The sequence below is a fragment of the Lutjanus erythropterus genome, chromosome 17 (assembly GCF_056507025.1).
Source record: "Lutjanus erythropterus isolate fLutEry1 chromosome 17, fLutEry1.hap2, whole genome shotgun sequence".
NCBI lineage: Eukaryota > Metazoa > Chordata > Actinopteri > Lutjaniformes > Lutjanidae > Lutjanus > Lutjanus erythropterus.
Window position 1 is genome coordinate 21,869,783 of NC_139333.1, and position 24,060 is coordinate 21,893,842.

A 24,060-nucleotide genomic window follows, 5' to 3' on the forward strand; every position below is an offset into this window, starting at 1 on the left:
ATTGCTGGATTATTTTCAGTGATCAGATTGTTGAGAGACATGGTGAACATTTTGTAGAAACTACAAGTAAAAGCTCATTAGATGCGAGTATCTCAGTGTAGATACCACAGGGGCAGAAGGGCAGTACATTTCCCCTAAAAATCAAAGCCATGTATGGTTGATTTCTGAAAACTAAACTGTGTGTGTGCAGTCAGTAGTTGGAGGACCAAAAGGGAGCTATATAAAGGCAGTACATTTACATTATTAAGAATTCTGATTGCTTACACTAAATGCCATGTATGTAAAAACAATAACTGGGTGAAAAAAACAAACTCACAGCAGATCCACAAACGATTCTTTATTGAAAAACTATACAGTGTAAGAGCTTTAGTGTGGTTGCCTACAGTAATGATGATGATGAATGTGGATCTAAAAAAAAAATCAAGCTGTTTTTGCAGGAGCGCAGCGTGCGAGGATCTCTGTGATGTACGTGTTACTTTTGCCGACCAGCTCCTTCTTCATCCTCCGGAGCTCGGCCTTCAGCTCTTCTTCAGTCATGGTGGCAACAGGAAGTGCCTTTGCCTTCTCCAGAAAGTCCTGGATCAGGTTTTCCCCAATCTGAAGGACAAAAACAGTCACTGTCACAGTGAGCTCAAAATATCTTGCAGTTTTATCACTTAAGATGTCAACTGTGCAGACAGCATGAGGTCAGCATGTATGACCATTTATCCAAATTCTGATGAGAGCACGATACTAAAAAATTTGAGTCCTACTTGTTTTTCCGTGCGTCGTCTTTTGGCCTCAGGCTCCTCGTCCTGCCCCGACTTGTCCCCTGCAGGTTCCTGGAACTCTTCAAGCTCCTCCGCCTTCTCCTTCGCCACAGCAACCACCGCTGGAGGGAAGCAAGCCAGCTCGGCAACGTGGATCCCAAAACTCTGGTCACACACACCTGAACAAGCAGGTATTGGTTGTAAGGGTTAGTTTGGACACGTGTTTACACGAGTAAAGCTGTTCCAATCAGCTGATATTCGTTCCAAATAGTTGAATCAGTTGGATCTAATAAAGGCCAGTCACAAGAGACGATCAGATGACGAAGCAGCAGGGTTGGAAATTAACACCTGCCAAGATCATTTTGAAACTTTTTATACTTACTGTTGTTAAGAACAGTTAAATAAAGCTATAAGATAAATAGAATCATTCAAATAGATCCTGTGATTGGTGAGTAGTATTGGTTGATACTGCTTCCAGCAATCTCTGATCAGCTCCAAAAAATTACATATTACATTTTAAAGCGTAACTTCACATGATGTGTAACAACTCTAACCATTGCTGAAACTTTGACAAAATAATCTTAGCTCAAGTTATAGTTTGACATCCTTAAAACAGCTACTTTTAGTAGTAAAATATTTGAGTATTCCTTCCATCCCTGCTCGTTTGTTTAACCCAAGTATAAAAACTATAATGTCTGGTTTTACTGGAGTTATGCGCTGGACTATTACTCCATTTGTTGCCTTGCAAACTCACAGCGAAAACAAGACCCTGCCTGTGAAACCTCATCTTCTTGTTTACACACAGTTTTGTACTGATTAAGCAAACAAGATATAACATGTTAACATGTAAGATTTAGAGGTTGTCTTTTGTTAGAGCCAAGCTAACTGTTGGCTCACTTTTCCAGTCTTTAAGCTAAGCTTAAGTCTGACTGTAGCATGAGTGCACTATCATTCCTCTCATCTGATTCTTGGCAAAGAAGAATGTTTGTGAAATTATTAAAATATCAAAGATTAACAGCTAAAAAAAAATATGAGGATTTGCTGCCTTTCTCTCTTCAGTCTTTGGGTTTTTGTTCTACAGGTTGGACAAAATAAAAAATATGCATAAGCAAAGCAGATCTTTTGACATTTGACAAACTAAACATGGGGGTTTGTTCTGAATTTTGGCATCGATATTAGGGTTTACAATCAAAAGAAATACTCATTAATTGGAACAAAACGTACCCTTTGGCACAAACCCCAGTTCCCCTGCCTCTCCTTTCCAGACTTTATGCTCACTGTCAGACATTTTTTCAGAACAATAAACAGAAAGAAGAATCCTGAGGGCTAACTGAACAAATCTCACTGTATATAGTTCTTCCTCTGTATCAGTTTACATATTTATCAGCAGCTGGGAAATTCATAGACTGCATTAAGCCAGTGTAAAACCACGTGGGTGTGTTGTGTGCTGACCTGGTTTGACTCTGTACAGCATGGTGAGCGTGTTGTGGGACGTGAGCGCCGTGACGTGCAGGTTGTGGACGGACGGCTGCTGCACCGCCAGCGCCGTCAGCTCGTGGAAGTGAGTGGCAAACAGGCAGAAGCAGCCGATTTTGGAGGCGATGTGCTCACTGATGGCCCAGGCCAGACCGAAGCCATCGTACGTGGACGTTCCTCTGCCGAGCTCGTCGATGATGATGAGGGAGTTCTCCGTGGCAGAGCTGGAGGGGCGAGGACGAAGGATGAGGAAATAAGGAAATGAGGGAAAGGCTTGCGTATCATCTTTGTTTAGTGCGAAGAAGCCTGTGTTCGTTCTTACCGCAGGATGGCAGCAGTCTCCAGCATCTCGGCCATGAAGGTAGACACTCCTTTGACCTGGCTGTCTCCAGCTCCCACCCTGGCCAAGACGCTGTCAATAATGCTAAGCTCCGCCTTCTCACATGGCACAAAGCAGCCGATCTGAGCCATCAGAGCAATCACACCCACCTGACGGATAAACGTCGACTTGCCACCCATGTTTGGTCCTGAGAGAGAAGAGGTGCAGAAAGCATATAATGAGTAATGGTGAAGTACAAAATGCACCTACAGATACACAGAAGTCCAACTCCACTTGGACGCCATCGTCATCAGCTGACGTTACTGTCTTCCAGAGGAACGCTCCTTGGCTTTTATATTTTTAATCATAATAATTACAGTCAAAAGTGTTTTGTCACCTGTGATGATGTAGAAGCTCTTCTCTCCCTGGACGAAGGTGATGTCGTTGGGTATGAAGGCGGTGTCTGCATCTGTCTCCATGCAGGGATGTCTGGCCTGCTTCAGCTCCATCCGCCTGCAGCCGTCCACCAACAGATGGGGACGAACGAACGGAACAGGCGCCGAGACGGACGCCACGGCAAAACTCACCACTGCGTCGAGCTGCGCTATCACGTCGCTCAGTGTCTGGAGGGGATCCACGTAACCTGGTGTCACAGAGTCACATAAATAATCATCACACCAAAATTTTAAACTTGTAATAAAAGAAGGATACTTCATACCTCTGTCAATACCACGGCAAAAAGAAAAAGAGTCGTAGGAACACAAAATAGGATACTTCTTTATTTTTTTGTAATTAGCAAATTAAAAATCAGCACAGTGCTGGTACAGAATAGTTTTGCTGCAAGACAAACTTCAGACTGAACTGAGGTTTTGAATGAGAACTTAAATCATTTTTATAGCTTCAGTCCTTTCAATAACATAATTAAAAATGCCATGCTGACGAGATACAGTGAGCAGCATGTGATGAGGTTCGTTACCTGAGGCAATGTTGATGATCTCTTTCACGATGGCATTCTGCGCCTCCTCGTACTCCTCCCTGTTCTTTGTGTACTCCTCATTCATAGAGCTCAGCTTACTGTAGACGTGTGAAAGTGCACGAGAGAGAGAGAGAGATCAGACCATCAGCTGACAGGAGGAGCTGGAGGGTCATCAGAGGCCGGCTTTAAGCGTTTGACATGGTGAGACCGACCTGTTAGTGAAGCGCACTCCGTTCTTCTGAACGTCCAGCGTGGTGAACTTCTTGTTGTTCCTCAGAGTCTTCTCCTCCTTGCAGGTGACTCTCAGGTAGAAACCCAGCACGGCGTTTGACTCCAGCTTCACCGTCTTACCAGCATCCAGACCTGAAACATAAAGTCACTACGATGAGCTTCAAGTGATATTTAAACACACGGCCAACAACACAGCACATGAAGTATAAGAATAAAACCACTTGAAAATGATCAGAGGGACTTGGGGTCATGGTAGAATATGGTTGAGTTTGCTGTTTTTTTTAATAAAATTTTTGAAATCTTCCTGTGTAGAAATGACTCATGATTCTAGAATAAAATGATTAAAAATCCTGTAAAGAATAGGGACGTCAGTTTCAGTTATTTTTGCTTTCAGTAGCCTAGACCCTTTATTTTTGCTGTTGGCTCCATCTGTTTCCCTCTTAATATACAGGCCACAAGATTGTCTGTGTGTGTTCGTGTAGTCACCTAGCTCTCTGGCTGCACTGTTCAGCACGGCCTGCATGCTCTTTTCCAGCGCGTCCATCTTTTCTCTCAGCTCACTCAACACCGGATCAAACGACGCCTTCACCAGGAACTCATGATGGTCAATCTGCACGTATCGCCGGAAGAGATACGTGTAAACAACGCGCAGAACTCACAACGTGAAAATATGATGCACAGATCATTATTCTCACATGGTGCATGTGTACAGAAACACTAAAAAAAAAAGACCTGGTTCATGTCCAAAGTGGTGTCAATCATCTCCTGGTACTTAATGAAGTCAGTCTGCAGGTCTCTGAGAGGAGAGAGGAACACCGCCTCCAACAGAACCTGGTAGCTCCCTACAACACAACAAATCAAGATAAATTGCATGAATGAATGCACTTAATTTTGTGTATCCAGTCTATTAAATGCATATAAATCAAATTGCACATCATCAGCGGCATACATATGTGAGAGTGTAACAACTGTCTGCTTTAAATTAAAAGGAAATTAGCATACTTTCCATAACGACAAAATATTCCCTTAAACTTAAACTAAACAACAGATCTCAGTGTGTACCTGAGTATCTCTCCAGCGCTGTGATGAGGGCGGGGATTTGTCCCACAGCCTGGTAGACGCGGTAGCAGTCCTGCAGCGTCGCAGAGTGACGGTGAAACTTCTTGGCCATACGGTGAAGATCGGGAAACCGACGCAGCAAATCCTCCTGACAGGTCTGCCTGAGCTCAGAGTCGCACACGAAGCTCTCCACCAGGTCCAGCCTATCAAAAACAATCAAAAGAATTTGTCCTGGGTGTTACAGCCACTAAAGATTATGTTATGTTTAATATTCTGAGCATATATTTGACTTTTTGCACTCTGTTCTTCGCTAGCTAAAGAGTAAAAAGTAGAAGTTTAATTGGGCTAATATCTCTGTCAGTCATTTGCGTCGGTGCACTCAAATAATTTTTCACATTTACACACACTGATTTTCCCTCTTATACGCGGTGAAAGGTCTTGAGGAGACCCATCGTTGAGGACAGCAGCGCTGCAACACAAGCCGGCCGAGGTGGACAAACAGTTCAGCAAACAAACAATCAGAATCTGATCCGCTTTCTTGTGGAAATATTTGATGCAAACAGTTTGTTCTCATCATAGTATTACCTCTCCTCTATTTTGGTTTTGTCCATGAGAGGCTGTTTGATCCACTGGTTGACCAGCCGCTGACCCTGTGGCGTACGGCACTTGTTCAGCAGACCAGCCAGCGAATGAGCTCCGCTGGTGTCGTCAGGTGATCCCTGGGGGTCACAATTGAAAGGGCATCCATTAACACCCTCAACGTGTAAAGAATATCTCACTACTGATGATATTCGGGTACAAAACACCACATCAGCTCAGATACAATGTCTTCAAAACACATCCTGTGTCATCCACACCCTGCAAGATGTGTCAGCAGCTGCAAAACATTCTCAGACTATAACACTGCACAAGATATTCAGTTTCATCAAAAACTGTCACAGAAACTATTAAAAAAAACATTTCACTAACAGTGTGATTGACATGAGCAGCAACACACACTTAAGACTGCAGTATTTAACTCTGTTCTATTCCTTTGCTTAAATTGTGAACTTTTCTCTGACTTATTGAGCTAAAGAACAAGGCTAGTGTTATCTAAACTTTCACTATTAAAGGAATACAGCATTTATATAATATGTCTATTCACTTTGCCATTGAGAGATAGATAAGACTGATAACTCTTGGCCCACTGAGCCCCCCTACCATCGTAACATTAAAAGCTCTCATTAAACATTAAAAGGTTTTGGGCTCCTAATGGCTAAACAGCAACATGGTTTTCTTATGAGTTAAAATGATTTAGACTTCTGTTTCCCATGTGTGTACCAAACTACATGCATGGGAGAAGTGACCATTTAGTTACATCAAACTACTATGGATACTTGAGGGAAATGTGAGCTCCTATGTCCTGGTTCCTGTCACTGACCTGGAAGAGGTTCAGCGCCCTCACGGCGGCGTTGTCCAGCCTCATGTAATGACCCAGATCGAGAGAGGTCAAACTGAAGGAGTTGAAGTTGGACTCGTCGGAGAGCAGCTCAAGGAAACGCACCACTGCAGCCAAGCATGACATCGCCACCTGGGAATGAAACCACAAACATATATTGAACTTTTAACTATTATTTTGATGTTTTAAACTCAGACAATGAGAAATAATATTAAAGGCAACTTCCAATGAAACTGACTGTTTCTTTAAAAAGACAATTAGTCTGCTAAGTTCAGAGGAGGAAGGCTACTTTTCCTATCAATACAATGCCACAAGAGATGCAAATGACAGGCAGCAAGATATAATAATGACAAAAAAATAATAAAAAGACACAAACAATAAAACTAAAATGTAGGTGTAGGATGAATATTATCCTCTAAAAATTTCTTTATTGCATATTTATAGTTAAATTCTTGCAAAATGTTTCTGATATATGTAAAAACAAAATCTTAATATGAAGAATCAGGTCATCTTGTTCACTAACTGTGGAACAAAATTAAGAGCTGTCAGGCATTCAAGTTCAGGAGGACAAAATACTCATATTTCGCTCACATGAGCCAAAACTTGAGATGTGATACCTTTCAATAATTTTTGGAATATGCTTAAAGAGTCAATGAGTTAGCAGGTTTTTCCACAAGTGAAAGGTGAACATTTTCCCCTCCTTTCTGGGAAAAATACACCACCATTGTATTACCTTTTCATTTTTTTGAATATGCTCCACTCCAGTTCACTGAGAAAGTCATTATTGACGCTCAACCTACTTTTCCAACACAGCTGTCAGGTTCATCAAGTTTCAATTTACTGAAAATGAAAAGTCCTATTTTCTAACATTATATTCCCTCCTTTGATAAGAGCTCAGTGTCATTAATGTGTCATCTGTAATGGCAACATGTGAGACCATCTCTGTGGATGTTATTGTTGTGTGTCTTGTGCGTCAGGGAGCTCTTTGTTTTGTTCACCTCTTTTTCCAGCTCTGGAAGCGTGTTGCTGGCCACAGTCTCTCCTCTCTTGGCCCTCAGCAGCCGGTTGAGATCCTGGACCATGTCCTTACTACTGAACTCTGCTCTCTTCCTGTCAGAGACCAGCATGCCGCCACGCTGTACCACCTACACAAACACACAATTATAACAAGATCACTTTTTCCAGCTTCTTGAATTTGAGTATTTACTTGCCTTTCTTTGTATTTGGTGAGTTTAAACTGAATATCTTTGACTTTTGGTCAGAAAAAAATAGACATTTAAATATGTCACTTTCAGCTCTGAGAAATTCTGACAGGTATTTTATACTATTTTCTGACACGTTTATAGACCAAACATTTGTAATGCTGCCCACCGCTTACCTCCCGTAGCTTACTGCCATCAGCGTTGCCCTCTCCCTGGGCTAAGAGACACTCTTTGGGGCTGATTTGGACGAGCAGGGACTCCAGGTTGGAGAAGATCTCGTTGTCTGGAAACTCACACACTCCCATTTTCCTCTGTGCTGCGTCAACATAGCCGACCCCAACCACACGCTGTCCGTCAGCTCCTGTAGCGAACCGCACGGCTACGACTCCAGCACAACCCTCTGCTCCGGTTCCACCACCAAACAGAATATCCTCAAACTGAGTCAAGTTTCCCGGAGAGGCCTGAGAGACAAAGATCATAACAAGTTCTTATTTTATTGGTTTAATTACAGCTGCATTTTTTTGGTCATGGAAGAAAGTTGATATGACAAACTTGTTGATTGCAGCTTCTCAAAAATGAGGGTTTCCCATTTTTCTTTGTTAAAATTGATAATAAACAGAATATTTTTGGATTTTGAAATGTAGGAAAATTCAATTCTGACATTTTATATCCACAAGAATTAATATATATAATAATATAACTGTTAGCTGTAGCCGTCTTTACATCTATTAACAGTGTCTGTCTGATGTAATTCACAGCAGGGTAACTGTGTTGATCAGTCTCAGTCTAAAGACCTGTGAGCCTTGGAGAGTCTCTGAGGTAATAAGCTCTCAGTTAATTTGGGTAAAATGGAGTTAATCCTGTCCTGTCAAGGACAAAGAGATTCAGAATTGTGTGTGTGCATCTCAGACAGCTGTTACATATTTAGGAAGAAGACTTGACTGGACGATTCACTCTCTTGTTGCTAAATATTATCCAGAAGTTTATTTAAGAACAAAATGCAGGTCATGCACAATAAAAATCAGTATTTACTGAATGCATCTCTTCAAACTTGTGAGACTCCTGCCTGCACAGCTCAAGGCAGAACAACAGACATGAAACTATTTGTAGTATTGTTTTTTGGACATTTACCAGACAGGTGCATATTTTACCAAAACACAAAAGCATAACACACAGGATCTACAAAGAATAATTCATTGTAAAACACTGGCACAATGAAGGCAGATCAACACGACCACACTGACGCTGTCAGTACCTTGTACTCGATCTTCCAGTCGTGCTCTTTGCTGCTCTTGCTGTGGTTCTTGTACACTTCGACTCTGTACTGCCTCACCAGCAGCAGGTCTTTCACAAAGGCCTCAAAGTTTGGCTTGCTCAGGACCACACTCTCCAGCCTGCGACTCCCTGTAGACCATCACACTCACATTAATATTACAAACAACCTGTATACCAACAACCTGTATCGTTCTATTTGTGATTTTTGCCATTGTTCATAATTTTTTTTTTAAACAGTTAAAAGTTTACAGTTTCACTTCCTTGAAATCATTTTGGACAATAGTGTAATAATGTAATTTTTGTCACATGTGTTAACTACTTATGATGGATCACTGCAAAACATGTGTTTATGTATATATTCTATAAGCTGTATATTATATTCTATAAGAAGAATATTGGCCTATATATCAATATTGATTTTATTTTACTTCCTAATATCGGTACCGACCTCCAAAATCCAGTATCAGGCCCTAGATGCTGCAGTTGCTCTCATTCAACAACAAAAACATAAATAAGCATATGGAAATGATCACAACATAGAAAATCATAGAAATAAAAGGAAGTGCATGAGTACTACAATGTAGGACAACTGTTAATACAATATGACATAAGAGGGATATAAAAATATAATAATTAGATGTACGCCTTTAATACTCAAAGAAGAAGAAGATTATATATGCTACATTTCCTGCAAAGCTTCCTGTTCGAAGCAACACAAACCAGGACTGCAGCTAACTGTGAGTTACTGTGCATTTTTAGCTAGCTTAGCTTACGGCTACAGCTACACCTGTGGGTAAATGCATGAGAAATATGCAACTGGATTAGCTTTCTACAGAGAAAAAAGCAGCCTGTCACCGCTGTGTGCAAACCTCAGCTAGCTGACGTTACACAGTTAGCTAGGCTGCGGAGATTACCTGAGCCCAGATACTTGATGACCCCATTCGTCTTGAAAACCTCCTTAGCCGCGAATATGGCGTCTTTTCCGTGAACAGTGTAGTAGTCGTTACGGTCAAACACTCTGAACGTGGTGTCTGGTTTCTCCGGCATGGAGAAAATGAAATTAAGAAAGCTGTGCTCGGCTGCACTGTCCATGGACAGGTTGTGTTTCGGCTGCACCGCCATGCTGGAATCTCCCGCCACCGCGGGAGCCAAACAGGAAGTGACGTTGCTCTTCTTCGTGTTGTTTACCGGCGAACCGCAAAACAACGCAAACGGTGCATACCGCCGCCTACTGTATGAGAGTGTGTAGATTAGTGGTGATAAAATAATTAATGAAACTAAACTATCTTTTCTTTAAAAGGGATATTAATGTTCATTTTAGATATCGCTATTTTATATAAGAAACATATTTACAAATGTAGGTGGACTAAAAATAAACCACACATAACAGAAATCAAAATAGAAAGGGGACACTATATTAGGACAAACATTTTTTGTCTTTCTTTTTGCCTTGGAAACTTTTTACAACAACAACAAAAAACTGATTGTGCTATTGATTAATTAATCTAAAGCCATATCTCTTTATTTACAAGATGCTCTTGCTTTGGCTACGCTGTATGAAGGAAAACGGAGAGAAAATGTAAAAATTAAAACGTTAAATGATGTAGTCTGATCACACCAATTCCTGTTACTTTATGATTAGACTCTACACAGGAATTTTGCTAATTAATGATTAGTTTTGATTGTTGATTTGTTGTAGCATGGGCATGTATAACTTGGTAGAGGAGGAGGAAGAAGAAAAAAGAAGGGAGCTTAAGACATTCTGTATTTCAATTTGTATTTTAGTATTTTGTTTTTATTTTCCATAATGATGTGAAATTCGTTAAATTGTTTAATAAGTGGTTTAGGGTATTACTGTTTTAAGTTGTGAAAATTGACATATTTTCAGTATGACTGCACAAACGTTGAGCGAACATGCATAAAAAAAAAAACAAAAAAAAAAAACAAACAAGAAAACTCTTCTACTGAAGAGAAAGTCCAAGTAGGAACAAACTGTTTTGACTGACATCATGCTAAAGCAGTGAAAAGACTCTAAATATAGTGCACTTAAATTGATTTTTTAGGAAGCTAAAATATGATTTGCTGCTAACTCTGCTGATCTCGTCTGTCATCTACTGTAGGTAATATGGACGAGCACGTCACACAACCCCACGTCAAATAATCCGAACTATCCCTTTAATGAATTTGCTGATCCCACAGTATGCCTATTATTATTTTGGGCAGGGCTTTTGGTGTTATTACAACATTATCACAGAGTAAAATGTGCACTCATACACATTGCTTTCTGCTACAGTGTCTTTTATTGATGTGACCACAAGGGGGCGATAAACTTGTGCTTTTTCTATATGAACTCTTACTAAAGCAGTGTTTCTCAATTCCAGTCCTCAGGCCCCCCTGCCCTGCATGGTTTAGATGTTTCCCTGCTCCAACACACCTGATTCAAATGATCAGGTTGTTATCAGGCTTCTGCAGAGGCTTGATGATGAGTAGTAATCATTTTCTGCTGAAACGTAAACAGAATACTAGGATTGTAACCCAAAAGACAGCGAGCAGGACAACTAGGAAGGTTTTTATCAATTGATTACATAATCCCAAAAAGTCTCGATGGTGGAGCAATATCAAAACATATGTAAACAGTCTCCCCTAATCGATCCAGAACATTTAGTACATACATCACTGTTGATCAATTTTAATTTAAATCTGCGCTCTGGTGTGAAATAATATTTATGCACATATTTATAGTGTATTAATTGGTGAGCCATATTTTTTGAAGAAGAAAAATTGTGTTCCAAACTATAGACCAATTCCAAACAAGGCTGAGAGATTGAAATTCTTTTTCCCAACTTTGGGTTACTGGATGGGGTTTGGTGTCACAAGAGGAGAGTTTGTTGTAGACCGCAGCCACCAATTTAGTTTTGGCAGTTATTAGTGAAACCAAAGGGTGTTAGGGTAAAAGAGCATCCCAGGGCACACCGTATGATTTAAGTGCTGTGCGGAGTTTAAGGTAAAAAAACAAGAAGAGCCTGGCAGATAATAATTTAAGTCCTGTTGCATTGCTCTGTTTAAAATGACGCAGTGTCTCTTACCAGTGAACCACCGGTGCATGTTGTCACATGTCTTTTAATAAGTGAGCCAGCTAGAGCTCATTCATTCATTTTCTGTAACCGCTTATTTTGTAAGGGTTGCAGGCTGCTGGAGTCTATCCCAGCTGACATTGGGCGAGAGGCGGGGTTCACCCTGGACAAGTCACCAGTTCATCGCAGGGCTGACACATAGAGACAGACAACCACTCACACTCACATTCACACCTACGGGCAAGAGTCACCAGTTAACCTAAATGGTTAGGAGGGAGGATGTGGGAGGAAGCCAGAGAACCTGAAGAGAACCCACGCAGGGGAGAACATGCAAACTCCACACAGAAAGGCCCCGCCCCAGCAAGCCAGGGGATCGAACTCAGGACCTTCTTGCTGCGCCACTGCACCACTGTGCCGCCCCCAGCTAGAGCTGCAACAATTAATTGCTTAATCCATTAATAATCAATCTTTTTTTTTTTTTTTTTTTTTAAAAGTCTAAATTCTCTGATTTTAGTTTCTTTGGTTTTTTGCTCCTCAATAAGAGTTAACTGAATATCTTTGGGTTGTGAGTAAAACAAGACATGTGAGGAGGTGTTACGACTATGGGAAACACTGATTGACATTTTTCACCATTTTTTGACATTTTAAAATGAATAACTATCAATCGATTAATGGAGAAAACAATCAAACTATTAAGTGACAATGAAAATAATCACTAGTCGCAGCCTTAGTGCCAGCTAATATAAAAATATATTTATTGCTCTTCATTTTTTCTTGTTTAAATGTTCTCCCTGTGCATTTTTGTGAGCTTATGCCTGTTTAATAATGTTACTGCAATGCACTAGGCAGCATGGCTTTAAGAATAACTGTGGGAAGAAACTGTACTGTTTTTCTCTTTTCTCTCTGTATGCCTTCATTTGGGATTTCAATTTTTGTTTGTGGCTTATGAAAGCATGAGAACACATCTTCTCAGACAGCTGTAACACCAGATTTTAACTTAAAAACTTCATAATAACCAGATCTGCACAAAAATCACGTCTGAGCCCCACGTGAAGTCATGAGCCTGCTGAGTTTTGTGTTAAAGTACCGTCAGAACTGAATGGAGATTTGTCAAGTGATGGCTGCAGAAAATTCAGTTGCATGATTTCCGAGGAAGATGTTTGTGATGACATTAAACCTGCTGACGAAATCAGATGTTTGACGTGGGCGGCACCTTGACGAATGGGAGGCTGGTGCGCACAGGACAGCGGATCCAGGCTTTATAAACAGGGCGCACACCGCGAACAGGAGCAGATCCGCCGGGTAGATCAACTCCAGGACATCCTCTTCTTCTTCTCCTCCAGACTCACAGACCGCTCCAACATGAACGGCCACTGCAACGGGAAGGTGAACGACTCCGTGGAGGAGTTCCACCTCAACAACGGCTTCAGCGACCTCATCATCGACACCAAGAAGTCCGCCGTGCACCGCAAACACGAGACGTCCCGCAAAGAGGCCGAGGACAAGTGCCGCTTACCTGCGCTGGAGGCCGCCTACACCTGCATCCTGCGGGAGCTCGGAGAGGACACGGACCGGCAGGGGCTGCTGCGCACCCCGCTGCGCGCCGCCAAGGCCATGCAGTTCCTCACCAAGGGCTACCATGAGACCGTGGACGGTGAGTGAACAGGGGCGATCTACGGAAATATTATGGGGTGGCATTAATACTTCAAGGGGAGGCAAAAAAAATACCTATAAAGTCCCTAAATTAAGATACTTAAACTTAAGAACATTGCCGTATAGGCTTATGTTAAAGGGATCGTCTAAAAAGTACCAGACAACATATAAACTGATACCTAAATAACAGTGCTAGTTCAATATCAAACTAATAATATTGTCTAATCAATATATCGCTATGGTTCTAGATAGATAGATCATTTTAATTGTCTCAGTAGTTTTGGATATACCAAATTTGAAACCAATAAATATGAGAAACCAAAAGTTTGGGACAACTTTAAACGGTCAGACTTTACACTGGAAGATGATCTTGTGTAATTATAAGACTTTGACTTGTATTTATCATCAATTTAATGGTAAAAATCCACTGAGCGACTAGAAAAATAGAAACCTTCCAATAGGTTTAAACTAGGGGTGCGCCGATACTGATACCAGCATCGGGTATCGGTCCGATACTGTCCTCATGTACTCGTACTTACTACTCCGATACCCCACACTTGATACCACGTCACGAAAATCATCATCAGAGACTCGCTGTCCTCAACATCATCCACTAAGAGATTTTGGAAACTGTCCCTAAAACTCCATGTAAGTCCATGTAAAACTGAAATAAATGCCACCTGTCCACCTGTAGACCGCAGCCAGCTGCTGTCCAGTAAGTCCCGGTCGGTTCCGGCGTAAACTAGTTGAATGTTTCGACTAATTAATCCGAAGACGAAGAAAAAACACCGCCGCCACCAGTCTGTAACTATTTTATCTTCGTAATAAGCTGCTACAACTTCTCTTTGTGTATTTAATCTTCACCAAAACGGCCTGACAGCACAGGACACCCAACTTCACTCCTTGTGGTTCACAGCGGGGTCAACAAAACTGTTGCACACTTGGCACCACACTCATACCTGTCCCCCCAAAACAATGACAGGTAGGAACTAATTAGCTCTTAGACAAGAGGGACATAGTATTGCCCAAGTAAACGTGTAATTAAAATACTAGTTAAAGTCCTGTAAATGATAATTAAGTAATTATCTTATGCGACACCATTTGTAACAATTAACTTCATTCTGCAACCCATAATAATGTTGTGAAATTATTATACTGAAATATCACATACAGTGAACTGTACAGCTTAATAAATAACACAAAATTAATAAAGTTACTACTACAAACTACTACAAATAACCCAAAAAATGTGGTGTATAATAACTATGGTTACATTTGCAGCAGTAAACAGCAACAATGATTTGTTACATTTAGAAAGTGACCATCTGATGAAAATTAAATATGTTTTAAAGTTACTGTAAGAACTTTAATGGCATTATTAAGTACTCGGTATCAGCAAGTACCCAAGTGTAAGTAATTGTACTCGTACTCGGTCTGAAAAAAAGTGGTATCCCTACTGCATCCCTAGTTTAAACTGTGGTGGTGAAATTTGACTTTGATTGCTGATTAAAATGTAATGTAGGACTGCAATTAATGATCATTTTCATTGTAGATTTATTTGTCAATCATTTTCTTTATTGATAGATTAGTTGTTTGATCCATAAAATGTCAGAAAATGGTGAAAATGTCGATCACTGATCCACAAATGTCTTGTTTTGTCCACAACCCACAGATGTTCAGTGAACTGTCAGAGAGGAGTAAATAAAACAGAGGAGAATCACTTTGGGAAGCTGAAATCAAAATCTTTTTTTAATGACTAAAAACAATCAAATATCAAAAGAATTTTTGATTAATGTAATAATACTTATATTAATACTCATTTATTTGATTTTCCTGTGACCACATTTCAGGTGTAGGTCTGTCCATACTTTACAGATTAATCAAGGACACTGCCTTGATGCCTGGTGCAAAGTGATCAGGTAGATAGTAAATATACAGAGCTAAGCCCCAGGTTGTTTTTTCAGAGCTGCTGGATTTTGGGGGGGCATTTCCACATACAGTGCAAGGGCAAAGTTATCCTTACCCTCCATCAAGGAAATGTTTGGTTTTTTTTTTGTCTGTTTCTTCAGTTTGTTAACTTGAGGAAAGAAAATATGTGATTGGAGAGGTGAACCCAATGCTGCAGAGCATTCAATAGCTAGCCAGGCTAGAGGGTCACAGGGGGAAAAGTAAAACGTGGCTTTGTGCAGCTGCACTGCCCAGTAATACCACTGTAGATACAGCCCTCCTCTATCATAAGGCAGACGGTCAAAACTCCAGCAAGATGACTTTTGGCATCTATCTATACAGGCATTTTATGTGGTTGTCCAGTCACTGTTGATGGTAAATGTAGTCAATTGAAGCAATAAATTCCTCAGTGTGTGCAGTATTGAGCAGGAAAGCTGAGGTCTTCTGCTGCACAATCCTGCATCTACTGACGTTCTAATGATGTTGTTAGTGTAAAGAAAGAACTGAAGACTATTTCAGTGTGGATTTATAGTCTACTGGCTGCTTCTGGGTAGTCAGGGGGTGCTCTGATGACTATTTCTGTTATCTAATGCTATATTTTAGCTATAGGCTGGAGGGGTGATACACAGCAACATGGGCATGGGCATCAGAAGTTTGCAGTTCGTAGTGCATCCTGGTACATGTAGGCCTGCCAGCACAGCTTCAGGAGCAGGAGAACTCATTTTTCTTGGTCAATACAGCGCTGAAGATTTGAGGAATGTATTGCTCCAATTTACTACATTTACAGTGAACAGACTGGATAGCCACATAAAAACTTTGTTCCTGGAGAAATGCCCAAAAGATTCGATTAGACAAACGAGTATTGGGATAGTTGTTGTAAAACTGGACAAAAAAAAATAATAATATCATCCACGAAAAGCAAAATAATATGTTCTGATCCTTCTATTTTGACACCCAAGACTCTTGGATGCAGCCAGATTGCCAAAGCCAAACAAAAACAAGAGAGGGGATAATGATGATTTGATTTGTTAATATCTCAGTTGTCGGATCTGAATACTGTTGTTAGGACAGAACAAGAGCATTTGATGGACATCATTCACTTTTTTACTAATATTTCCCAAACAAATAATATGAATTAAAATGTATATCTTTGTGTTTGTGCCCGCAGACATCTTAAACGATGCCATATTTGATGAAGACCATGACGAGATGGTGATTGTGAAGGACATAGACATGTTTTCACTGTGTGAACATCACTTGGTGCCATTTTTTGGCAAGGTAAGCCTGTGTGCATGTGTGTGTGTGAGTGTGTGTGTCAACCAAAAGGGATTTCAAGCAAACGCATGTGGAGGGTGTCTGGGTTCAAAGCGAGTATTAAATCGATCCTAAAAACAAATAACTGGCATGAAACGCTGTTTTTCTGCAAGCTAGTGGATGTGGGTGTCATTGTCCTGTGTGTGTGTTTCTAAGCATTGAGTTGCTAATATTTACAATCCGTTGCTCTGATTATGTGACCTCTGCGCTCACTGGCTGCCATCTCTTTCCAGGTTCATATTGGGTATATTCCCAACAAAAAAGTGGTGGGACTGAGCAAGCTGGCAAGGTAACACACAACACACATACATATATACACACTCCTACACACATAGACACAGACATCATGCCCTTCTGCTGCCACTGGCTGTCAGTTTCTGGCGTTAGTGCCGGGTGGCTGCGTTCTTCTGTTATCTCAGTGCATTGACCTGGAGGCTTAAGTCTAAGCCCGGCGGCCATCATCTAGCCCCCTCATCAAGCACACTCACAGACACAAATCTAAACTCTATCCGCTCTCGAGCCATGAGAAAATCCCTTCGGACCTGTGGGAATCAGCAGTTATTATCACAGCCTCTCTGTCTGTCTCCTTCTGTCCCTCTTTCCTAAAATATCACACCCTCTCTGAACATACAGAACCAGAATAACAGTAACAGAGTCACTGGGTTTTTCGCTGCTTTTGAATCTTGCACGACAGATTCAGAGAATTCAGTAGGGTGAATCATTCACAGATGGAGGGTCTATATGGTTATATGGCTGGAGTAGAAAGACGCCAGTCTGTGTTTATCAAAAGATTAATCATTATTACGTCTGATCTGTAATCAGTCCTTTCTCTGCTTTGTTTTGTGTTCTGGTTTCTGCAGGATTGTGGAAATCTTCAGTCGGAGGCTTCAGGGTAAGCAACTAAAGAAATTAGGCAATCTTAATATTATATAGCATATATTTTGCAAAAGGTTTGCACTGTAATGCACTAGGTCTTGCAAACATTTGTCATATTATTCTGTTTCTTTCAGTTCAAGAGCGTCTGACCAAGCAGATTGCCATAGGAATATCAGAGGCTCTGCAGCCAAAAGGTGTAGCTGTTGTTATTGAAGCAGCGTAAGTACATGCACGCACATCTTCATCACCATCATCTGTGAGTTAAATTAGTTTGTTTTAATCTCTGTGAATTGAACTTCGCAACTTGAGCACTGCTCATTTTCAAACTTGTGGTCTTCAGCCCTGACTGGCACTGGCTTAATGCAACTTCTTTCACATGTACCTGTAAACTAAGACTTTGATGTGTAAAACTGGTGGAGTTCTCCTTTAAACACACGCTCTACAGGTTAAAGACTTTCCTCAAAGCATGTCAGTTGCAGCAGCTGCAAATCTGATCCTTGTGTGTGTGTGTGTGTGTGTTTGCAGGCACATGTGTATGGTCATGCGTGGCGTCCAGAAGATGAACAGCCGCACAGTGACGAGCACCATGTTGGGAGTTTACCTCGAGGACCCCAAAACCCGAGAGGAGTTCCTGACTCTCTCCCAACGCGTTTAACAAATGTCACACACACCAGTCACTCCCGAGCCTCTGTATACAGTAGCACACGTAAAACTCTGGAGTAACAGTGGATCTGCTGTTTGATGCAGGATCCAAGCCAACTCTGGGGTTCACCTCAATACACTGGAGGCTGATAGGTTTCAGTCCTGCTGCAAAAATCCAGCATTTGATATCACTGTGAACATAAGACTCACATTCTTGTGCCTTTGCTAGATATTTTACAGTCTTAAACGACAATATTATTGTCATGAAGTATGAGACCTGAGTGCAATGTTGTAACTTGATAATACTTTTTTTTAAATGTGAAAATAATTGGTGTTTTTGCAAAGTGGCACATATTTCCTTGCTTTATTATTGTATTTAGAATCTACAGATTTTATTAATTTAACAGACTATGCGTGATTTATAAATACATTTATAAAGTTTGTAATATATTAGATTTTTAAGATGCAAATCAAATTCTATATCTGTAGTGCAAAGAGCAGAATGAATGATGTGCTGAAAAGAGTTTTGGTTTTATGAATGACCACTGAAGCATGTATTTTGGGATTCTTTGCTTAAATAAAATGTCAGAAACTTTATGAATGTTGTGAATTGTATTTTGTGTATGTCAGATGACAGCTTCATACAAACTAATAGACTGTGTGTATGTAGTGTGTACTTATGCACAGCAGTGCTCTGAGCTACATCAACATGACAACACGCTCACAATTACAGTGCTAACATGTTTAGCAGTTGTGTTTACAATGTTCATCTTAGTTTATTGTGTTAGCATGTCAACGTTTGCTACTGTAATGAGCATTAAAACAATGAACAGCTAAAGTTGGTTGGAAAGTTATTAGTTTTGTAGGTACTTGGTCATAAACTAAAGTATTGGATATACTTAAATTTTGTCCTGATGATGGTGTGGCACAGCGGTACAGCACAGTAGAGCTAGTGTAGCACAAATAGCTGAAAATGTGAGTGCTGGCTTTAATAGAAAGGCGTCAGAACACAGAGTATTGCAGTTTGCTGTGCATGGGGCTGCGTAGCCACAGACCAGTTCGAGTGCCCATGCTGGCCCCTGTCTACCACCAAAAGTGTCCATCAACCGCCATGTGAGTGTCAGAACTGGACAATGGACCAATTGGAGAAGGTGGCCTGGTGTTGACAAGGTGCTAACTTTGCCAATCAATCATTTGTGGGATGTGTTGGAACAAGTCTGATCTGTGGGGGTCCTGCTGCTAATGTCTTGGTGTCAGATACGACAGGACACCTTCAGAGGGCTTCTAGATCCATGCATTGAAGGATCAGAGATGTTTTGGCGGCATGGGAGGGACCTACACAGTATTAGGCAGGTGGTTTTAATGTTACAGCTGATCATCTGATGATCGTGAACGTCCGTACCAAATTTTGTGTCAAACCAGCGCTCTGGTCGATACTTCCAAAACTCAGAAACTCACAACAAAACAATATAGATGGATGAATAGCACCACAGGTAAGAGGAAAAATATGTATATTTTGATTTGGCTCAGTTTTTGTTTTGAGTTTGAGGTCAACTGTCCCCTTACACTTGATGGCAGGACTTTTTTTCTGCAGCATTTGCCTTGAAAGGGTTTTAGGTTCCTCCTTACAGTTATGTGCCAACTAGTGAGCAGTTTGAGTATCGTACTAACACAATAAGAAGTGAAGTTCAGTGAAATTGGCATTTTAATCACTATTCAAGATGCAATAAGATCATATATATGGGCCTCTATTTTTAGGCACATTTAACTTATTAATTTGGCAATACACTGCGCCATATTCCCATAATTTTCATGTCCTGTATATACATTTTTTAACTTTACATATACAAACCTCAGAAACAGTTTATAAACAGTATGTAGTGTGGACTTGGGACACAGCTATTAAGTCGATCTATGACGTTATTTTGCATCAGCATCATCCCCATTACATGAGCAGTGAGGGCGCTGAGGTTGGCTGTGTAACAGGTATAACCTAGGATATTTTGTTGATGACCTTGAACGCACCATAACACAAAATAACAGGAGCAAAAGAGCAGCAATATAACAAGCAAACTAGAGAGTCCAGAATTATATAACCAGCTGTAGTTGTAGCTACTAGTAATTGAAATTATTTATTTTTCATATTTTAGACCACTTACTTAAGTGGGTTGCTAAACTGGACTGAACATCTGGCTCATTTACTACGTTCAGACATTTACTACTGTATTATCACCTGTATTAGAGAGACTGGTGCTGCTTTTGTGTTCTGGTACAGCAGCATAAATCAGTAATGAGGTATAAATGCGAGTGTGTGCACATGTCGTGGAAGGCCTGAGGGAGAGGAAGGCCTTTAAATATCAATGGAGGAAACTGTCGTCAGACAGCCTGTGAACTATAACCTCCATCTCTGACAGAGCAACGTGCAGTTTCCAAATAAAATTACATAAAGGTAAACCAATTATTGCAGGCATACAGAACAAATGTGGGTATGATGTGCGTAAGAGGCTAAAATTGTACCGTTATAGCCTCAGGCAGAGGTACAAAATAATCCTGTCAAATGTTCTTGTACAGAATGGTTTAATTCACTCAAAAAAAATGCAACACTTGATATATTACATACAGAAATCAAGCTTTAAAAAGCAAAGCATCAAGTCAAAGTACTGAATTTAAAATATACAAAAAATCTAGAAACTTTAATTGAGGAAAAGGTGATAACTGGTGGTCTATTTTGAGACAACAGTGCTACCCTGTTTATGGCTACTGTAATAGTTCCAGCAGCATTATATGATAATATACAATAAGAGGGCAAAGCCACCTCTAAATCTTTCTCAGTCACACAGATGTAAAGAATAACAGCAAAGAGTTAAAGCTGTCAGTGACAAAGCATGGTGGGAAAATAATGATAATGTGACAAGATGATAAGTGTGCACCATTAGTCTCTTCCTCAGATCTGTTATTCGATTGCAGAACTGTTCGTGGATCAGCACGCTGTCACACAGACGTCTGTTTGTAGTTCTTGGTGTCCAAAACCTTTTTTCCGCACATTGCACAGATTCCTGGAGAGAAAAAAGGCATCTGATGATCCTGTTGTATCTCAATGTAATTGGTTTGAAAGTCTGAACCACCCAAAAAATGTTTTCACACTAGAAACAAACAGAACCATGGCTCAGTTTGATCCGGACTAATACCACCTCTTTCACCAGACAAAAGTCTGGCTTTTTTGTCTGGGCTGTGGTTCAAGGGAGGTTACACACCTGTAATTTTGGTCTGGATCAAACTGAAAATGGGAATAAACACCATGTACTCATTTCTATAATGTGACTTTTTGTCCACATGTGGATAATAAAACAAACAAATCCATTAGCTGTTGCACATGCAAGGCACATACAAGCTGTAAATAGTTTGTTCTTCTTGATCCAAAACACTGTTTGTTTGTGATTTGGGGCCAGCTTGTTGTAGTCCACTGAAGTCATCGTCATGTTTGCTGAATCTATCTGGATTTGACCGTTTATTGTGTGCCCACTGTAGCTTTATCTGTCTCAATTTTCTGCAGCCGAGACGGTCCGCTTCAAGGTTAATTGAGATATGCTTTTTCAGATGCCCGCTTATTTGGATTTCATCATTCACACTGAAGTGTGCTTGCACCAGCAAACACGCTACTGTAAATTCAAATGAACTCTTTAAGTTCTGTAACTGAACTTATTGATTGTGTCTGCAGAATCAATGTTCTGCTTTATTTGTGCTTGACTATTAATCTATAGTGTTCCCAGGTATTAAAAAGTTAGTTTATCCAATTATAAAAAGCATATTTTCTCACTCACTTCTCATGATATCAGGCCATGCAGATACTGTAGTTTGAATGAATACATCTCTTCTTAAAAACAGCGTTCCTCTTACTCTGGAAAAGCCACAGATCTCCATGTCAACAGTTTATGATATTTGATTTTTTTTTTCCAATATCCAACATGGAGATATTTTTCAACTCATTTGACTGATTGCTGATGCCTACACTGATACATGCACAGATTTTTTGCACCAGTTAGAGGACTTTAAGGGTCTCTTAGGTTAGTGAGAATAAGTCATCTTTTTAGCAATTTAGTTGAACCTTAGTGATGTTTTCAGACTCTAAATTTGTATTCTCAGTGAAAAAATGGTGTGTGCCCCCTTTTAAAGCTTGAATCTGTTACACTGACCTTGGTCAGGTAATGAATTTTCACACAGAGAGTTTGTTTCATCTGTGCAGAAATCCCAAACATGACACTGTGGTTTCCTGTCCAACTTCTTCAATAACATGTCTCTACAATTATACTGGACAGTGATATATAAGCATCTTGATATTTTGACAAAGATTACATTAGTCTCTTGCATCGTGCACTACAGGAATAAACAAAGGTCACTCACTAGTGCAACATAAAACTCATCAGGATTTCAGCTCAGTATGGAGTTCAGCGCGAGTAAATTCATACCTTTCTTGTATGCACAGCCCTGACAGTAGTGCGACCCAGACTGATGAACTGAGCTCTTGCAGATCCTGCAGGTAGCAAAGCCGGTCTTGCTGTAGGGGTCAAACCTGAGAAGGAGATGGAGAGCAAATGAGTGTGTTAAATGTTAGCAGGCAACAATCAAAATTAGTCAATAAGACCTACTTTTGTGCAACTTCTTGGAGATAAAAACAGAGACAATTATCCCTAACAAACTGTCAATTAACATTTTGATTTAAAGTCGTGTTTAGTGAGCTACTCACCTGGCTTTCTTAGCAGTCAGGATCTTGTTTTCATTTAGCTTACGCCCACCACCCTCTGAATGAAAGAAGCAGAAAGAACTCCATTAAACATCATCATCTAAGTTATGACACAACTAAAAGAAAATGAGAAATCATAAACAGTATAAAAGATAATTAGGATTTTTTTTAAAAAATGATGAGAAATGACAAAGGATCTATTTTTTGTCAACCTTCCCGCTACTCTGTCAAACTACTCACACAGAATAATACCTCATGAGCATGGAAATAACATTTTCTTTCCTCAAAAATGCAAAGGCAGTAAAGAAAAAAGAGTAAAGGTTTCAAAGGTAATATGATTTGCCAACAGTCTACAGAGCACATACAAACTATGAGCATTTATTTCCATTTTCATTATTGTTTTCGTGTGTTTATGTTTTGTATATAAATTACATATCTTTTGATTCTTGTGATGAGCATTTTTTGGGGTATTTTGGTAAGTTTAAAGAATAAATACGTGGTCTTTGCCACTCACGTCCATTGTGTGTTTGGTTTTCTCGTGGTGTTGTAACCCTACAACATATGAACTCAACTTAAATTTATACACAATAGTTGCAGACAAACCCAAATGTTCACTGAATCTGTCCATTAAAAGTTCACCTGTTGTATTCCGTGCTCCATCCTTCCAAGTGTCAGGTGTGATAACTTTACCGAGTTTCTTCTCGCCTGAAATAGTAAATTAACACAAAATTTGAACAGAAAATAATGCGGTTATTAAATTAATACGATGACAAGAATGACAACAGTTAGCATAACGTTAGCTTTCGAAGACTCTCTAAGCTTTGTTAATAGCACAAATGCAGGTTAGCTTTGAAGATACAAAGCATCTGAACAATGTAATACGTACATTTCTCACAAACCATCTTTCCTCTGTGTTTGCTGAATCCGAAGCTTTTCAACGGTTGATCAAAACAAAATATAAATGTTAGCTAAATCGTAGCTTTCTCGTCCAATGTTTGTAAACTTCCGGTCCCTTCTTCCTCTCGCTTGTATTCGCAATATTGATTGGTACGAACTATGACAATTCAAGTTTCATTGGCTAACATTAC

General features: G+C 40.1%; 3 protein-coding genes across 3 annotated transcripts; 1 reads left to right on the top strand and 2 right to left on the bottom strand.

The window, feature by feature from the left end:
- Positions 1-416: 416 nt before the first annotated feature.
- msh2 (mutS homolog 2 (E. coli)) lies at positions 417-9,882 on the bottom strand. The gene is made up of 16 exons (XM_084741717.1): positions 9,640-9,882; positions 8,706-8,854; positions 7,627-7,911; positions 7,247-7,393; positions 6,231-6,380; positions 5,396-5,529; positions 4,814-5,013; positions 4,484-4,593; positions 4,238-4,361; positions 3,733-3,883; positions 3,521-3,618; positions 2,942-3,187; positions 2,548-2,752; positions 2,202-2,449; positions 753-928; positions 417-597 (listed from the first exon to the last, which is right to left on the bottom strand). Exons 1-16 carry the CDS (start codon positions 9,845-9,847, stop codon positions 421-423), a joined length of 2,808 nt encoding a protein of 935 aa, XP_084597843.1. The 5' UTR covers positions 9,848-9,882; the 3' UTR covers positions 417-420.
- A 3,204-nt stretch (positions 9,883-13,086) lies between these two features.
- Positions 13,087-18,828, top strand: gch2 (GTP cyclohydrolase 2). Its single transcript, XM_084740682.1, has 6 exons — positions 13,087-13,453; positions 16,568-16,677; positions 16,947-17,002; positions 17,574-17,605; positions 17,724-17,808; positions 18,115-18,828. The coding sequence occupies exons 1-6, from the start codon at positions 13,162-13,164 to the stop codon at positions 18,242-18,244; spliced, it is 705 nt and encodes a 234-aa protein (XP_084596808.1). The 5' UTR covers positions 13,087-13,161; the 3' UTR covers positions 18,245-18,828.
- Positions 18,829-20,791: 1,963 nt separating this feature from the next.
- On the bottom strand, positions 20,792-24,016 carry cript (cysteine-rich PDZ-binding protein). The gene is made up of 5 exons (XM_084741587.1): positions 23,859-24,016; positions 23,612-23,677; positions 22,976-23,030; positions 22,698-22,801; positions 20,792-21,287 (listed from the first exon to the last, which is right to left on the bottom strand). Exons 1-5 carry the CDS (start codon positions 23,872-23,874, stop codon positions 21,223-21,225), a joined length of 306 nt encoding a protein of 101 aa, XP_084597713.1. The 5' UTR covers positions 23,875-24,016; the 3' UTR covers positions 20,792-21,222.
- Positions 24,017-24,060: the final 44 nt, after the last annotated feature.